At 42.9% G+C, this 18054-nt stretch overlaps 1 protein-coding gene across 1 annotated transcript; it reads right to left on the reverse strand.

Moving 5' to 3' along the window:
* Positions 1-723: 723 nt before the first annotated feature.
* calm1b (calmodulin 1b) lies at positions 724-17841 on the reverse strand. The gene is made up of 6 exons (XM_061705244.1): positions 17733-17841; positions 10878-10908; positions 8535-8678; positions 3109-3215; positions 2590-2725; positions 724-1881 (listed from the first exon to the last, which is right to left on the reverse strand). The coding sequence occupies exons 1-6, from the start codon at positions 17733-17735 to the stop codon at positions 1853-1855; spliced, it is 450 nt and encodes a 149-aa protein (XP_061561228.1). The 5' UTR covers positions 17736-17841; the 3' UTR covers positions 724-1852.
* Between the last annotated feature and the right edge of the window lie 213 nt (positions 17842-18054).

The raw sequence follows: 18054 nt of genomic DNA on the forward strand, positions 1-18054 counted from the left end.
GCACCACTTGGAGAATCAACTGCATAGTCTTTTTTTTTTTTTTTTACATATACTTTCACTTCCATAAGCCTTAATGACCAGCTGTCACAGTATTGAGTCAGATTCACAGCCACAGATAAGGGTGAAAATTAAACTGTACTACATTGGCAGGGGTACAAAGTTGTGTTATAAATAGCAGCTATGCTTATGACGAGGGTGTGTGGGAGGAGAGCCGCCTACCAAACATGGTCAAGTGCGGTCCAAATATAGCAGACCAGTGCAGTTCTGATGACTTCTTATGTTGAATTAGGACGGCGTTAGGGGGCGACGCAAACACCCTTCTTCCTTCACCGCATGTTACTGCTGAATTTGTCTTACCAGATCGAGCCAAAATGGAGTCATTGGCAAAGGCTTTATTCGAACTCCCACTGGCCTTAAAAAAAACAAAAAAACTGACATCCCAGTTACAGCATGCTCCTGTTGCCTAGCAACGGTCCAGTTCTTGCAGGAGTGGGGGCGTTGTAGTTGTGTGTGTTGCTGCCTCTCAGTCACAATCATATAATTGAGCATGGCATGACACACCAATTGCCCCGCCCCAACAACAGTGCACGTGCAGATGCTTACAATCGTTTATTATTGACACATCAGTATCATTATTGGACAAAAATACAGGTTACTTTTATCTATTTTTGCAACCAAGCATAGAAATAAATGGTTGAAAAAAAATAATGACAAAAGACATGATAAAGTCCATGGTTTTTATTTGAAAAAGAAAAAAAACAACAACAACAAACAAAACAAAAAAACTATAGCATGTACAACTTGGAATGAATGTAAACTGAACTCAGATGAAGAGCGGCGGTGTGCTCCTTAACAGCGTGTGCTGTGAACGCAGCACAACGCTCACTCGTCCGAGTCGAGAAACAGAAGAAAAAGAAAAGTGAAGGCCAGTGATTCTCTCTCTTGCAAGAAAACAGGACAGACACTCCCATCTCAGCGAAAGAATGAAAGAAAGAAAAAAAAATCAAAGAAAGAAAGCTCACCGTAAGACTCTTGAAGTCCCCCCCCTCCTCCTTTTAAAGGGCAGGACACACAACTACTAAGATGGTCATCCATACAACATAAACACAAAATAAAAGAACATGCCAAAATGTTGGGTTTTTTTTTTTGTTTTTTTTTTAAATGTTTTTTTTTTTAAACGTTTTTTTTTCTCAATATTAACTAGCATACAATTAAGTCCCATTCCACTTTATGCTTTATGAGTCAGAACCTGGAATAGCCTCTCATCTTAACATTACAGGGTTCCTCTCCAAATACAAAAAAAAAATTGTACCAAACCATTAAGAGGACAGCGTATAGTGGAATCAGCACGCTCTGGTAGCCCGGAGGAGGGTCAGGGTGTGGGGCGAGGGAGGAACGGGGGTTGTGTGTGCTCCGGTCTCAAGCTTGCATGCACAAAGAACAGAAAAAGAGAGATATAGAGGAGATGGCCAGCCCGGACATTTACTACGAGCAAATGGAACTGGACACCAACTTCTTTGCTTTAGTCTGAAAGTAGTCGTTACAGGGTGAAAGTTATTATTTGTTCAGTACTGATGCTAAATTATCTCCAGAGGAAAGAGGGAGGGAGGGAGGAGGGAAGGATCACTAACCATCTTTTTCATGCAGATATTTTTTGTGTTTTTTTTTTTCTTAATATTTCTCTGTGTGGACAGAGGGATCTTGTATTTCAACATTCAATTATTTTCTATACAGAAACAGTATGAATAAATGAACTTTTTTCTCCAAGAGGTAAGTAAAACATTTGGATTTTTTTTTTCCCATTTTTTTCATTGTTTTTTCTTCTAAGGGGACAGAATAGGGCGAGCAAGCTTCACTTTGCAGTCATCATCTGTACAAACTCTGCAGAAAGAAAGAAGAAAAAGCAAAATTACATCCGGTAGTCACAGGAAAATATGTTCAATCATTTGTATTTATTTAGATTATTTCGTTGATATTAATATGAATTTAAATCATATAATTTGTTATTTATCTCCTTGATTTTGTGCGCATTCTAATGAGAGTCCCCTTTTCAGACAGCGGCCATGTTCATCCAAAATAAATGCTAGTAGGGAACCCAGGGAAACACTACAGGGAAAAACTGTACGTGGATAAAGGGAGCTTTGGAGATTGTCCAAAAGTGGGGCAATTCACTTAGTGGACATAGTAAACAACAAGATGAGCGCAGTGTCTCATGAGTGACAGCAGGGGGGGAGAGAAATCTCTTTTTGCCATCACTAATAATAACCATGAGGGACATACAGTACCTGTATTGTCAAGTGTGCCAAACTTGTCGCACTCCTACATTTAATAAAATCATAAACCAATAATCTCACTTATGTGCTACACGTGCAGGGGTTTCGACTTGATGCTTTTTCGATTATGAATGGCGTGCAATTCATTAGATTGTTCCCCTTTTTTCATTGATTTTATATTTATGGCCTAGTGTTTTCCATCCAAATAATAACTAATTATGACTTTACTACAAGGCGTAGGTTGGTGATTGAGACTACAGTACGTGGGGTCCGACTTGGCGTTAAATAAGTGTCGTAGGGTCAGAACTGGGATTACCTTCATAGTTGACCTGTCCGTCTCCGTCGATGTCTGCTTCTCTGATCATTTCGTCCACTTCCTCGTCCGTTAGCTTCTCGCCCAAGTTCGTCATGACGTGACGAAGCTCTGCGGCGCTGATGTAGCCGTTTCCATCCTGGACAGAAGCATTGTGGCAGCGCACATTTCAATCGATGCGTATTTTGGGAGTGGTGCAATAAATGGGAAGCTCCAAAAAGTGAAGTAAAACGGAAGAAAATATGGAGTTGGTTGGTTCTTGGCCAGAGATTTCACATCTATTTCATCACAAACTTCGATTCCGTTGACAATGAATCCTCCCACTATGATTGTATGGCCTGTGCTTCAGACACATTCATGCTGGAATAGAAAAGGTACTTCCCCACAATGTCAGAGGCATGCAGGACAATTGTCCAAAAGATGAGTGTTAGTCAGTGTTATAAGTCTTTGTTCCTAGGTGGTCTTACGCAACCTTTGATTGAGTTTTTATCTGGAAATTTACTGTACGTTTACAGTATTTACCTTATCAAATACCCGGAAAGCCTCACGGATCTCCTCCTCGCTATCTGTGTCCTTCATTTTCCTCGCCATCATGGTCAAAAACTCTGGGAAGTCAATGGTTCCATTACCTGGAAATAAATCAACGAGTCACCATTGAATCCAAATGGCAATTACATAAAAGCAGCTAAGTAGATGACATGACCCAACATTTAGCTGATGAAAAGCACCGAAATAAAAGCCTTAATTTCAGAGTTCCTATCCCGTCTGAATTATCAGGCGCGGCATCGGTATTTCCTGGTGAATTTAATTTATTTTCGGGGCACTTTTGTTGCTGTGACAAATGCAGTGACTGCAGGTCGAGAGGAGGCGTGGGGTCAGGTGGGGATGTTGGCGTGAGAGGGACTGTAAGACGCTGCATATGTTACACACCGCGCAGCAGTATTCCAGGAGGGGGGTCGGGGATGGCTGGGGAAGACCCATAGCCACTCATCCATAATGCAGACAGAGCGCGCACAGCTGGAAGGTCGTATAAATCAAAGGCTCGTATCTCCTGGTAGGAAAACCCAGCTGGAGCGATGTGGAGGAAGAAGAACAAAATGGAGGAAGCGGGAATGTCCTTAGTTAAGGGGGTTTCCAACACGTGCCACGGACCAGTACTGGGTCAGATCAATTCATAAATTCATATATACTGTGCCTTTTTCAGCCGCTTTGATTTTAAGACCTCTCATCACTCTAGGAGTGGACTCAAGATGAAATCACAATATTTTAAGACGTGATCGGATATTTGATACCCAGTATACAGTAGTCAGCATTTATTAATGCAAACTACCTTAGTCAACCTTTTCTACAAAATCAAGCTTATTTGTCTGATTGTGTTTTGCTTTGTCCCTATGATTGACTGGTGCTGACGGTCCTGGGTGTAGTCTGCTTTTTGCTCGAAGTTAGCTGGGATAGGTTCTAGGTCCCTGTGACTTTGAATGTCATAAGCAGTATGGCAAATGGATGGCTGGATAGATTTTGCTAACTGAAGAAATATAAACAAACACACATGGACACTCTGTTTACAGATTCTATCCACATCCCTCTCAGGAAAGATTCAATAAACTGGTTGGTTGTCATGATGGATGCTGTGCTGGTGGTGCATATGTGCGTGCACCGAAATCAATATTCATGTTGTTAAAGTGGAGGCAAGATTACCAGGGGATCAGACACTCTTGACAGGGAGAGGAGCTATAAGGGGGAGCTGGAGGTTGGATTCTGTTGAGAAGTTGCTTTCACATGTTAGGACCAAATCCAGGGGTATCGTATGATTATAAAACTCAATTTAAAAAGGTCTGATGAAATTACACTTGAAGGTCGGGGACACTTAGGGAAAAGCACCCAGAGGGATTAGCCCTCGGGTGGCACAGACGGGCAAGGGGATTGTACAGATTAGAAAATGACCAAGAACGCCTTGAGATAGAGAGAGCAATAGATTAAAAAAAAAAATCTAGACGTGAGTGTGTATGTGTGTGGATAGGGGGAACAAAAAGGGACGCGGTAATGTGATAGGGCAGATGGTGATCTCGTGGCCCAGGGTAACAATCCAAGATCTGTTATCTAACACACAAGAGAGCCAGCACAATCAGGAGAACTCGCTCCGCAACAAGGGGGGTGAAGAAGGAAGGGACAGCGATGGGAAAAAGGGAGGGGACAACATTGTAGAGAACCGAGCAAGCCCTCGAGCAGTAGCTCCCCAAAAGCACCACAGGTGCGAGATGGAGGGATGGACGCAAGGAGGCATGTGAAGACTGGGAGGAAGCGTGAAGGCTCATGGTGGGAGGGAAGTAAAGGAAAAGATGAGCATTAAGGGAGGGGGGGAGTGGGCGTCGGAGATGAGGGAGATGCGAAGAGGAGAGTGTAAGGAGTGAACCGAGTGGGAGATGTGTGATTACACATAAGAGGCGCTGACGCAAACTATAGAAGGCTGCGGCTTCTCTGTGCACTTGAGTTTAGGCTTCTTTCATGAAGCTCTTTGAGGAAGAGTCATGAAGAGTGCTGGCTTTTATGACACAAGCATGGAATAAACACTATTTTCTAAAGGCAGGTCTTTTAACGTCTGACTGCCACAAAGGTTCATTATGTCCGATCTGTGCGTCAAACAAACAAACAAACAAAACACAACACACATTTTTGTTTGTCTCACAAACAAAAATAAATTGTTTGCTTTTAACTTCTTGTGTGCATAAATTGTACTGAGACTATTTCGGTCACATTGAAGCTGCCACCCTCTCCTCCATTCAGTTGAATGTGCTGCTTAAGGACCCTTGTTTGGTAAATAAAGGTGATTTTCAATGGGCCAGCTTACATCTAATGACTGCTGATGTGGGTACTGGATGTGCAAAGCCAAGAGAGGCCTTATGTAACCACTTTTATTTTCCATTACTAGCTTCATTGCTGTCTGACCTAGATTGCATCAGCCAAGGGAGGCAGAGGCAGAACGAGGGGATGTTGCTGCTGATGTGTGGATGTGTGTGTGCGGAAATGCTTGTTTGCCGCTCTTGGGTGGAAGTGAAAGAGTGGGGGTGGGCACTGAGGATGGCGAGAGGACGCTCTGATAGTTGGGCGGCCAACCTATGGGCTCATTGATTCCGCCTCATCGATGTGGTCCCATTTACGAAACCCTATAAGCTGACATGGCACAGCTGGGGTCAATGTGTTCTCACGGGAATCTGGCAAAAAAATTGCGTGAAGAGTACTGCGCTATTATCACACACACTTTTTCTCCAGCAACCTGTGCGAGTGACGTGGAAGCGTGCTAACCTCCACACACAAAATGTGGTGCTACCTTTTGCAAAACACTCCATAAATATGGTGAACATGCTGTACTAAAAAGGCTAGAGATTTGGCCCTGAAAAGGTGGGGCGGCCAAAATTACTGATTAGTAGTAGTCAGTTAAGAGATTGTGAAGAATTCTGTTGGTTGTGTCCCCTCGATTGTTGATTAATATTGTCTCGTAGCCATTCAGTTCAACTAGTTTGCAGCGTGACGAAACAATATGACATCAGCTAATGTACTCAATGGCGTGGAAACGAGGGCCTGACCGATGCATCGGCAGATTTTTTTTTTTTTTTTTTTACGCATTGATGCATGACAAGACAAAGACAAATGACAAAACAAAAATTCCCCCACCCCCAAAAATCTACAAAAAGCAGCCAAGTTTTAATGTGAACAAATACTAAAGGACAATGTACTGTAAAACAATATTTTTTCCCCCGTAATTGATATCTTTATTGTTGTAAGAGTAAAGGGACTAACAAATAAGGATATTTTATTCATTATGTATTTTTTTTAATTATTGAGCCAATTAATTGGTTATCAGAGTTCTATAATGCCAAATATCGCAATCGGCCTAAAAAAATATCCATATTGCAGAACATTCGTAGGCTGTCCCATCCCTCGACTGCTACCCTACACACCAGGGCTCCACACTAACTTTTGCACTGGTGCGACTATTTTTTTTTTTTTTTTTTTACATGATTTGGTCACACCCTTTTTGGGGGAGGTACAGCATGAGATGCATTTATGAAGTAAAGCGTGACAGTGACTCGAGATACGATATTCGCAAAATATTATAATAATAATATTTTCCTATAGTGGTAACAGAATAAAACACATTTTGGGGGGAAAAAAACGTTTTGTTTTTTTTTGTTTTTGCCGGCCACACGCTGTAAAAACTTTGGTGTTGGCTCAAAGTAAAAAAAAATAAAAAATAATAATAATAATAAAAACATCCATTCCAGGTTATTCCAATTCAGCTATAAGACTTATCAAGCTAAGTAGAGACAAGGTTCCATATATCTGTGTGAATTGTTACTTGTTTTAAGTTGCGCAAACATCATGTTTTACAGTGTGGAAAGTGAGGTGCGGTGCGGTGACATTGACAATTTCCACAGTCGGAATTTATCAAGCTCGCGACACGTAAGGTCAGAGTTGAGTGCTGCCCGGCACTTCGCAGCCTTACAAACGTACAACAAAAGATGTCTTGACAGGTGGTCATTTACATGAGAAGCAGATAGTGCGACTTCCATGTCAGGCTTGTAGGATTCGTCTGCCTTGCCGAGTTTGAGATCTGACTTGGGGAAGAAGGGGTGATTAAAAAAAGCGGAGGGGGCGTATCGATCTCATGTCATTATGAATCGGAGTGGGGGTTAGTACTAATCTTTTATTTTATTTACTATTTTAGTTGCAGTCTCAAGCCCTGCACACTGGCAGACGACAAATTAGAACGAGTTTACTCAAGGCAAGCGGCGTTTGCGCATCAAGATCTCTGCACTGCCACCAGACATGCTCGTATTGTTTAGCAAGAACCAGTAGGATGGAGCTACTTTATTGTGTTTAATGTGTTGAGGCTTAGTTGGGCCAATTTTCTGCCTTTGTCTTGCCATTCTGTTTTTGTTTTTTTTTTTTCCCGAAAAGTACTTAATGCCCAATTGTTAAGACGAATAGTTGAAAAAGCGTTTTCTTGAAATAAACATACCTATGTTAATTCCCTAACATCAACGATCAATGACTTTCCCGTAAATTCTCCCTTTAGTTCATGGAAATGTAGTCGAATGTTTTAAAGTAGGCCAGCCACCTATCGGTTTTAAGTACAGTCCACTGCTTTGTATCCAAGGCAACTGAATTCTTGCGAAAACTGGCCAACACTGACAGCTAACATCTTCAAGTGTATTGACCAGAGGTTACCTCTTCTTCTCTTCCTGCCTTTCAGTCATGACAAAGGAGGATGAAAAGTCAGCGGAGGTTGAACAGTGACCTTTAGACCCTGCCCTTTGTCATTCTTGTTTATTGTTCTTGCGGCGTGCATTTTGGTCACCTCTTTTTATGTTCTTTATGCAAAGACTTGACTTGCTCTCCTCAGCTACACCATAACGGCTTAACACTGTCAGCAAATGGTTGAGCTGGAGCACACAGTGACTAAATTGCAGACAGAGGGACTGTGATGTCAGAAAATCAAGCTGGCCACACAGTTGGCTCGGACAGTTGGTAGAAAAGGGAGGTGACAAATAAACAAGACACCACTGCATTAAAAAAAAAAAAAATGATCTTGCTACGCTCGCTCTGCATTCTTCTGGACTAAATCGTGGATGTTTTGTTGTACTTGCTGAAATAAGTGGATGATTCTGAGGTTTTGGGCCATACTTCCCTGCTAACCACAGGCTTCATGCTAACTGTCAGTGAAACTAACGACTTGACCCTCCACCTTGATGATTCTTCAAGATTGAAATGTGGGTACTCGTTACACACACACAGGTGAATGGTAGTTGGACAAAATGCTCGTTCCTCTTACTTTAACATGGGACAAGTCGAGCACCAAACAGTTTTGATGCCCTTTTACCATAATGTTGATGATTCATCACTTTCACCCACTCAGTCATTGATGCATTCGAAAAGGGCATACTGACCGTCAGCGTCCACCTCATTGATCATGTCCTGCAGCTCGGCCTCTGTGGGGTTCTGACCCAGCGACCTCATGACGGTGCCGAGTTCTTTGGTGGTGATAGTGCCGTCGCCATCCTTGTCGAATAAGGAGAAGGCCTCCTTGAACTCTGGCAGAAGGCAGAGTATGATAATGTTAGGCAGCCACCTACTTACTGTTGGGATGCTTATGTTGGGACACAATAAGGTCAAAACAGTTACAGTAAGTGACACGTGTTTGCTGATTAAGAACTAACAGAGGCCCCTGTAAAAATAAATAAATAAATAAATAAAGTACATTTTTAATTAAAAAGACTAGCGTGTGAAGGGTAAAAGGCAGGCTTCTTAAAGTATTGAGGATTAACTTTGGAGCTTTAGCAAAAGCTAATTAGCCACAGAGTGGGTTTAATGGGGGAAAAAAAACAACAACAAAACAGCATCCCCATTTCCTCCCACCCCGGACACTCACTTTTCTCCCCCTTCCCTCTGGAAAACGCCACAGGACATTCAAGTCTAGAACCACAAAGCTGTGAAAAGCATCTCCCCTCAACCCCCAAAGTAAGAACCAATTGCTCCTTTTTACCCGCAAGTAAAATCTAATCAACAAGAACTGTGCAACACTATCTGGAAACAATGTGCAATACCCATATGTAAATAATTGATTAACTACATAATATATATACCATATTTTCACGACCACAAGGCGCACTTAAAAGTCTTAAATTTTTTCCTTATAATGTAATTTCGCCTTATGTGTGCACCGAGTTCCAAAATCTGTAAACGTTGTGTGATTTTGATGAGCGCTCCGCTTGACTGACTGGGAGCATTTCCTGCCGACACGCTGCTTATATGGAGGAAGGCTGACGCGACTGAGGACAACATGCAGACGTTAAAGAGGGAAGGCGTGCGCGTGAAAGAGGACGGTAAATGCACGGCCCCAGTAGGTATATAGTGCCGGTATGTGCAAAAAACATCGGTTTGGCTAAGGACCCCCGAAAATGGCACCTACGAAGAGACGCGCTTTACGAAGCCCAGTTTAAACTGCAAGCTATCAGTTACGCGGAGGAACATGGGAATCGAGCAGCCGAGAGAGAATTCAAGATCAACGAATCCATGGTTCGCAAGTGGAGGAAGCAGGAAAACGCCGGCATCATTGCTGAACAGACCCCCGGCAACGAGACCGACTCCGAAAATGACGAGAGGGAACCCTGCATGTTTGATGGAGAACTTGCCCAGCTGTTAATTTCGGAAACAGAAGATGTGGACTTTGATGGATTTGTGGATGAGGATTGATCAAAAAATAACGTGAGTACATTGTTAAATACGTAAATACAGTAGAACTGAACTCACTGTTTACATTGGTAAATACTTCAATAAAGTACAACGGAACTCAGTCTTGCTCCCCCTGCCTTTTTAAAAACATGCGCTAGCATCCATGCTAGCGCATGTTTTAGCATGCATGCATGCTACCGTATGTTTTAAGCTAGTGTATGTTTTACCATGCCTGCGCCCAATAATACGGTGCGCCTTATGTATGTGTTAAATACAGAAATAGACCCCGTAACTGAGACTGCGCCTTTTAATACGGTGCACCTTATGGTCGCGAAAATACGGTAATAACAATAATAGTAATATGGTCATTCTCCTAAATGTGAACAATTGTTTGTTCTATATATAAGTGTCTTGATAATGACTGCTTATATTTATTTACTTTGCAAATTGTGAGATGCCTAACTGATTTTGTCCTGTGACAGTGACAAATTTCTTTTCTGTTCTTTTCACAACACAAGCCTAAATTATTTAATTGTCAAGGTTCATGCGTAGTGAATGAAAGCAATTGTAGAACTAAAAAAATGGGAGGCGGCATGGTGGACAGTTCCGAGGTTAGGGGTTTGAATCTGGGCTTCCTGCGTTGAGTTTGCATGCCCTCCCTGTGCTTGTGGGGGCTTTCCTCAGGTACTTTGGTTTCTCCCACGTTCCAAAAACATCCATCATTGAAGACTAAATTGTCCATTGGTGTAAATGGGAATTATTCTTTGTCTATACGTGCCATGTGATTGGCTGCTGGGATAGGCTCCAGCACATCCACGACCCTAGTGAAGAAAACGGAATAAAAGATGGATGGATGGATGGACGTGCTCCATGGGTCCCCTGGAAATAATTCTAGTAAATCCCTGTTCATTCCACAAAGCTAACGCTCTTCCAAGGGAGTGCAAGTGCAAGTCCTTCATTATTCTTTTTTCATTGTATGCCGTGATAACAGAGCCACGTTACGTAACGGGTGTGACAGAAAAACTTCATTGACTAAAATGAAATGGGGCCGTTCATACCTGCAATCTGCTCCTCTGTTAGTTGGTCGGCCTGTGGTTGGAGAAAAAGAAGGGAAGGGGTGAGCGGGGGTGGCAAACAAACAAGTTACTCAGCATGCACATTTTCCAAAATCCCAGATGTACTGGTCATCGCATTCCACATCATCCCTACCCACCCACCACTACACGTTTCAACACTGGAGACCGTGTTCAGGGCTCTGTTGGCCTCTGAGCTAGGCCTGAAATAGCATGCACTCATGGGGGATGCTAAGATTTACCAGTGACAAGACTCCAAATTAACAAGGTCCCATGAGTGCCAATCTGTAAATTACCTTCTTTTGCATTTTTTTCTTGTCCAAATTACTTTTTTGCTCCACGCATGATCTGACCGTGCTCAATTGATGTGATCCTTATCACGCTTTCATGACATTTTATATTCTTCTCGTTTCCTGGTGACAGTTTGATTGCTGTGAAAGCAATCACACACATTTTGTGGATGTCCAAAGTCACTACATTAAGTGTGAATCGGTGAGATGGGTTCTCAGATTTTGCAGAGGAAGACTAGAACCATACACGAGACGATGTTTTCTGGAGACCAACATTCTGACAGCGTCTAAGACATAGGCCAGCATGGTAATCGATTGCGTCTTTCGACCAACAAGGGGTTAACTGCTGCGAGCTTGATAATGATAACTCACTGCATTAGAAAACATTTGTTGTCTTTGACACTGTTTTCCAGCAAAAAAAAACAACACAAACAAACAATTATGATTTGTCACAAATGTGCACACATGCACACCCCTGAATGGCAATCTTGTTTGACACCAAAACTTTCCATTCCCATGGCTCCAGTGAATTAGTAACAGTTGCCAGTTCTGCCTGCAAGCCAATTCCCACAGCAGTTTGGTGCGCTTATGTTTGTACCTGCAAATTACCTCCGGATACAGACGCACATTGAGGTCACTGAATCCCAGAGATGCGGAAAAACAATCAAATTTTGCAGTTATTTTTGTTAGTCTCGCCAGTAAATTAACAAAATAGTTAGATTAGCAAGAAATAGTGCATGGCTTAAGCAAACTGCTGCAGCATACCCAAAGTGAACTGACAAGTTTAATGCTGGTAAATACATCATAGCAATTAGGGGTGGGCATAAAAATCACTTATTGGAACATCGATTGTGTGGAACTGATCACTGATCAATGATCAATTGCATGCCGAAGCAGCTGAGGCAAAATGTGGTGCAATGGTTTGCTGCACCCAGCAGAGGTGCTCTTGTTTCAGTTTTCTGGCTAAAGAACAACATGACTTCAACAATGGAAACTCCTCCATGCAGCATTTTTCTGCTCAATATGACATTGGCATGGAAACAGCAGTCCAGATCATTCAGATAATGTTAAAAAAATAAAATTACAGCTAAATCGTTAATTTTCTCAATAGTCCAATACTAATCCCTAACTGCATTCTCCAATTATATGATTATCAACACTAGTATGTGTACAACAACATTAAAGCAATCTGATTGGATTGTAAATTCCGTTATTTTCTGGCAATAGCATGACATTATTGCTACAGCATTTTCTGCCCAGGATGTCATCTCTGAGCCCAGTATTTCAAAACGTTTATTGTTGATCTTTGAGCAGAGAATCGTAATAATTAACCCTTCCCAAATGAGTAACACAATGGTTGGATCCAGTGTAATGGCAATGCTATTATACGAATAAAACAAGTGTTGGCATAACAACAAGAAAAGTAAATTTGTCTCTCAGCATTCACACGATGATGAGATTCAGTTAAATTGGACGCTTTCTGCATGACACACCACAAGTTGACCTTTTAACTTAGCTATGTGAAAAACAAAATACATGCCCTCATGATTTGCGTAGCAAACAGCGGATGAATCGATGGAGCCCGTCAGGGATTGTGAATAACCTCAGCAGCACTCATAAGATTAGCGGACATGATTCAATAACCTCTCTCTTACAAACAACACTGCTTCCTTTTCTACCTTCCTGCTTCTATTCGATATAACAAAAAGGAAATGTCAAGAGGCAAACACTGACTGATGTCACCCATCTTAAAAAAGGTTCATTGTTTGAGCATTTCTGCCGCGTCTTTGTTTTTATCACCCTCTTGTGGTAATTTCTCACTGCATTATTAATAAGTCATCCTTAATATTACAGAGGAACCTTAAATGTCAAACAAGAGTACAGTGATCATCCTGCAATTTGCTTGTATTTCTGTACTAATTTTCCCACAGGAAATAATGGTGAGTAAAATAACCTATTCTTAAGTCAAACTGTCACATCATAACACTGTTACAATGTTTTAAGTATATTTTTAAAAGTTCATAACTGGTATACAATTGTAAGCGTGTCAAATTGTCCACAAAATTAGAAAACCCAAAAATGAAGTCATCGTTCACTATCACTTACCAGACAGGGAGGATTGCTCGAGGCAAGTGAGCTGAATGCATCATACCTTTTAATATTAACTATCATACAACTAATTGTGTACTCACAATTAACTTGTGGTGTGAAATTATATATGACATGGTGTAGAGCATGGCGACTAGATGACCAACTGGTTAGCCCATCTGCCTCACAGTTCTGGGGACCAGGGTTCAAATCCTGGCCCCGTCTGTGTGGAGTTTGCATGTTCTCCCTGTGCCTGCGTGGGTTTTCTCCGGGCACTCCGGTTTCCTCCCACATCCCAAAAACATGCGTGATAGGTTGACTGAAAACTCTAAATTGCCCGTAGGCGTGAGTGCGACGGGTTGTTTATTTCTATGTGCCCTGCGATTGGCTGTCGACCGGTTCAGGGTGTACCTCGCCTCGCACCCGAAGATAGCTGAGATACGCTCCTGCAGCTCGTGACCCTCGTGAGGAAAAAGAAAATGGATGGATGGTCGGATGGTGTAGAGCATGGCGGCTAAGTGACCGACTGGTTAGCCCATCTGCCTCACAGTTCTGAGGACCCAGATTCAAATCCGCCCTCGTCTGTGTGGAGTTCGCATGTTCTCCCCGCGCCTGCATGGGTTTTCTCCGGGCACTCTGGTTTCCTCCCACATCCCAAAAACATGCATGGTACGTTAATTGAAGACTCTAAATAGTCCATGGGTATGAATGTGAGTGCGAATGATTGGTTGTTTCTATGTGCCCTGCGATTGGTTGGCAACCAGTTCAGCATGTACCCCGCCTCCTGTCTGCAGTTAGCTGGGATAGGCTCCAGCATACCTGCGACACGAGTGACGATAAGCGGTATAGAAAATGGATGGATGGATGGTGTAAAGCTATGAACGAATCAGTGGTGATTTGGATTGACTCACAGATCAGGAAGAAAAACCAAATCCCGAATCAGAATTTTTCCATTCGAATCAAAACGAATCAAGTAATAATATACTTCTTACTGTATTCTGGCAAGCGCCGAATTGCTGTTACTTCCGTTGTTTACGGCCGCCGCTATTTTGACTTAGTCCACAACGCTTCTGCGCATGTACGCATTGTAGCGTCACAGAGATCTCCATAAAGTTTGTTTGGGGGGGACAAGCTCTCCAATGAAAACTTGCATTTAGCCTAGCTCTCCAATGAGCTGCACGGATATCATGGAAGTGCCACATCGGAAACAAAAAGGAACCATCGGTGCAGAGGGTGCCCACGGCAGATTGAACAGCAGAAAGTTTATCCAACCCAGCGTGGCAGATGACGTGAGTGGCTAGGTAGCCAGCAGGCTAAGTAGGAGCAGGCTAGCTGGAAAGGCGGCAGTTTGGTTCAGTCCGCGGGGATTTATGGCACCGACAAGCGCAAAACAGACCCAGGATTCCACCTGTGGCCAAGGTACTGTGAGGGATCCTGGTTAAAGTAAGCCATTTTAAACTAAAAAGAAAACATTTTCATACGGAGAGGGGGCCGCCAAAACAAGTCAATCAAAGCATGCCACCGTACGCTTACTAGTTCTATAGATATTTTTCAAATAATCAAATCATAAATAGCGCTGACAATGTGCATTCTATTCTTTTAATATTGATGTCAACTTATGGTCCTTTCAGCCAAATTGCACTGAGATGCCAAGATAGAGTTGTGTATACGATTGCCTGGTGTCTGTTATTTTTTTTGTGGTAGGATTACAAAAAAATAAGTGCCCAAAGTCTCATGAGATGCAGAAATATTGCACCATGTCAATAACATGTCATATGATGAAAGTTTGATCATGTTTTTGAGTGATATTAAAGGTATTTCCCCTTCTGATTCCAATTGTATGACCTCCTACTGCATCCTGTGTACCCTCTTTGTCATGATGTGTGGCTGCCACTGCTGCGTTTCCCTATGTGGACTGGGTGTGGGGTTTGGTGAGTCACTGCTATGATTTCCTTCTTTGGATTCGGTCCAAGCTGTCAGGTTTTCAGAAGTGCTGCAGCCACCAGGCCTATGACCGGCCCATCCCTGCCTTTTCTAATTTTTCCTCTAACTGTTCCTCAGCGCACAGCAAGACCTCCTCTTTTAGTTATTTACACCTCTTTTTCCTCTCCACATACTGCTTGGAAGAAATTCTCTGTGATTCACAATCCTCCGACAGATTGCGGTGTGTGTGCTTGTTGACTGAAGGGGGGGGGGGGCGGCTTTGCCGGTTGGCATGAGTGGGTCAGCCACACCCACTGTTGCCTGAGCAGTCAGCCCCACAGCATTGCAGTCCAAAGAGGACTGCAGCAGGCTAGAGGGAGTTCACTGGGCCAGGGGAGCCACTCATGTTTCACACTTGCACTCTCATATGATCGCACAGGGTTCCGTTGGTTAGGTCAAATGGTATAAATTAATATTTAAACTATACTTATGTGTCACTGATGTAGAGGCATTATCCACCAACTGGAAGGTGAAAAAACAGCTGTCACTCTGGCAGATGGGTGTGACACACAAACACACACTACATTCATTCTGACACTAGCTCAAACGCAGTCAGCGTGACCCACACACACGGCCTTTGTAAGGAAGCAATGGGCTCAACGGAGTGATCAACAAAAGACAATGAGGCCTTATGGGCTGAATCGAGAGGGGAGGAGGAGGAGAGAGGATGGGTGTAAACAACACCAGCTTCCCTACACCCTGCGGAAAAGGCTGGTCCACCATATGGCCACGGTGGCCATAGGTGGCTGGGTACTCCTCCGCACCACTCATGCCAAGTAACTGGGAATGAACACGGGACACGGCGAGGTGTTGGTCGCCAAGCGCATAAATTATTCATCGTGCCAGATCAGATGTCCTTTGGGTTACAAAACATGCATTGGGAAACAAGAGCAGAGCAGAAATGAGATCAGACCTCAGCGCGGTCAATACCTGCACCGCAGTGGGGCGGCTGTTTATACACTCCAATGAGTGTACTGATGCAGACAACGGGCTTAAACTTTTCAAGGGATGCAGGCAATAACAATCCACACGTCAGTGACTGTGCTCCATTGCAACAGGAAGCTGCATCACAGCCAATACCACAAATAGGACATCTTGCTTGCGACAGCAGAGGAGCGTCTCAAGTCGTTCGGGCCATTAATGAACTATCATGCATGATCATTAATGGAATAATCACAGGAAACTACAGTAATAGTTTTTAATTTTTAAATTGTTTTTATTTAGTAACTTGGAATAAGAGACCACCATTACCAATATAACATAAAACACATTTTTGTCTTTACATTTACCTCTAACTCATGTTTGTTATTATTATCATTAGCAGTCTTTGCTGATTGGCTGGGAGATAAACAATGATTGCGATAACCTGTAGCGAGGGGTCCATTTTGATAAATGTATAAGTCACCAAACATTGTTCCTTGCCTCTAAAGGGCTATGTTTAAGACTTTTACAGTATTAAGTAACATAGCCATCTAAGCACATCCTTTCCATTAGCTGTTTGCAGATGATAGTGTGTGCCGCATCCTTTTGCGTGGCAGTAAGGCACGAAAAAGAGTATTATGTCCACCAAAGTAATCCACAGCATGTGGAGATTGAGCCTGGCGAAAAATAGTCTCTTAAACAATTTAATACATTAGAAAATAATGTAGAGGGTAGCCATTAACGCACACACCGCAAAAGATAGACCCATAAAAGATCCCAACAGGCTGCAATGCAGTTATACCACTGTCATGCATATTATTACATCCATTCATTACACCAGTGCCACCCCCTCCATCATGGCCTGGTCTGGCATGGCACGGCTAGGCCTCAAGGAGACAAAACAAATACAAATAAAAAGACTCCGTGGGCAAAATTACACGGAATAATAATATTTTTTTTTAAAAAAGGCATCCCCACAGTTCCTGTATGTCCTAAAAGAGAAGAATGTCAGCGTGTGTCTTGAATAGCGGCAAGGTAGGCGTCCCAACACGCCTGCGCTCTTCGTGCGGATTGGCGAATGCATAGAATTCGATGAAATTATGGCTGCAGAATTATACCGTAATAACTCAATCTAGCGTTCGATCGTCCCAATAGTAACATAAAGCGTAAAATGCAGGGGGTGATGGTGGTGGTGGTGGTGGGGGGGGGGGGGGACTAGCAAGCTTGCCTCCACCAATGGCTGTTATTGCGCAGTTGTGAGGAAATGCGGTTCCAATTTCATACATTCAATACGTTCGCATATATCAATGCACCCAGTAATGAGAGTGTAAACATCCAGAGACCAGTTTTACAATAATAAAGTGGACGAACCGGGCGTAAACGAAGAAGTTTTTTTGCGGGCGTTTTCCGCCTCCCCGCATCCAGAGTAGCTCATCAGTACTGATGCCGCTCAAATAAATGCATTCGTTTTTACACTTGTGCTAAGCTAAACCTGTCCACCAGAACCTGTTAAATACAGTTTTCCCATCGAATGAAAAGAACGCATGAGAATACATACCATGTCGAACGGATTGTGTGCTTGTCGGTGTGTGGCGGCGGACTAGGAATGTGCTCGTCCCTTCGATGCAGCTCCACTGGCGGATGGAAGCGTGTATATCGCCGCGGCCACAAGGCTCTCTGTATCCCTCCGCCAAAACCAGCACTGATCACTCACTTCCTGATTTCACGTCAATGTGATGCTCTCTTGTACTAGGCGATGCAAATGATCTTTAAATCGAAATAATTCACGTGTACACGCGGGAAATATATGGCGTTGTGTGTGTATTGTGATCTAAAACAAGAATAATTTCATCTGATAACATTACCAATACCTATGGTAA

The sequence above is a fragment of the Phycodurus eques genome, chromosome 18 (assembly GCF_024500275.1).
Source record: "Phycodurus eques isolate BA_2022a chromosome 18, UOR_Pequ_1.1, whole genome shotgun sequence".
NCBI classification, from domain to species: Eukaryota; Metazoa; Chordata; class Actinopteri; order Syngnathiformes; family Syngnathidae; genus Phycodurus; species Phycodurus eques.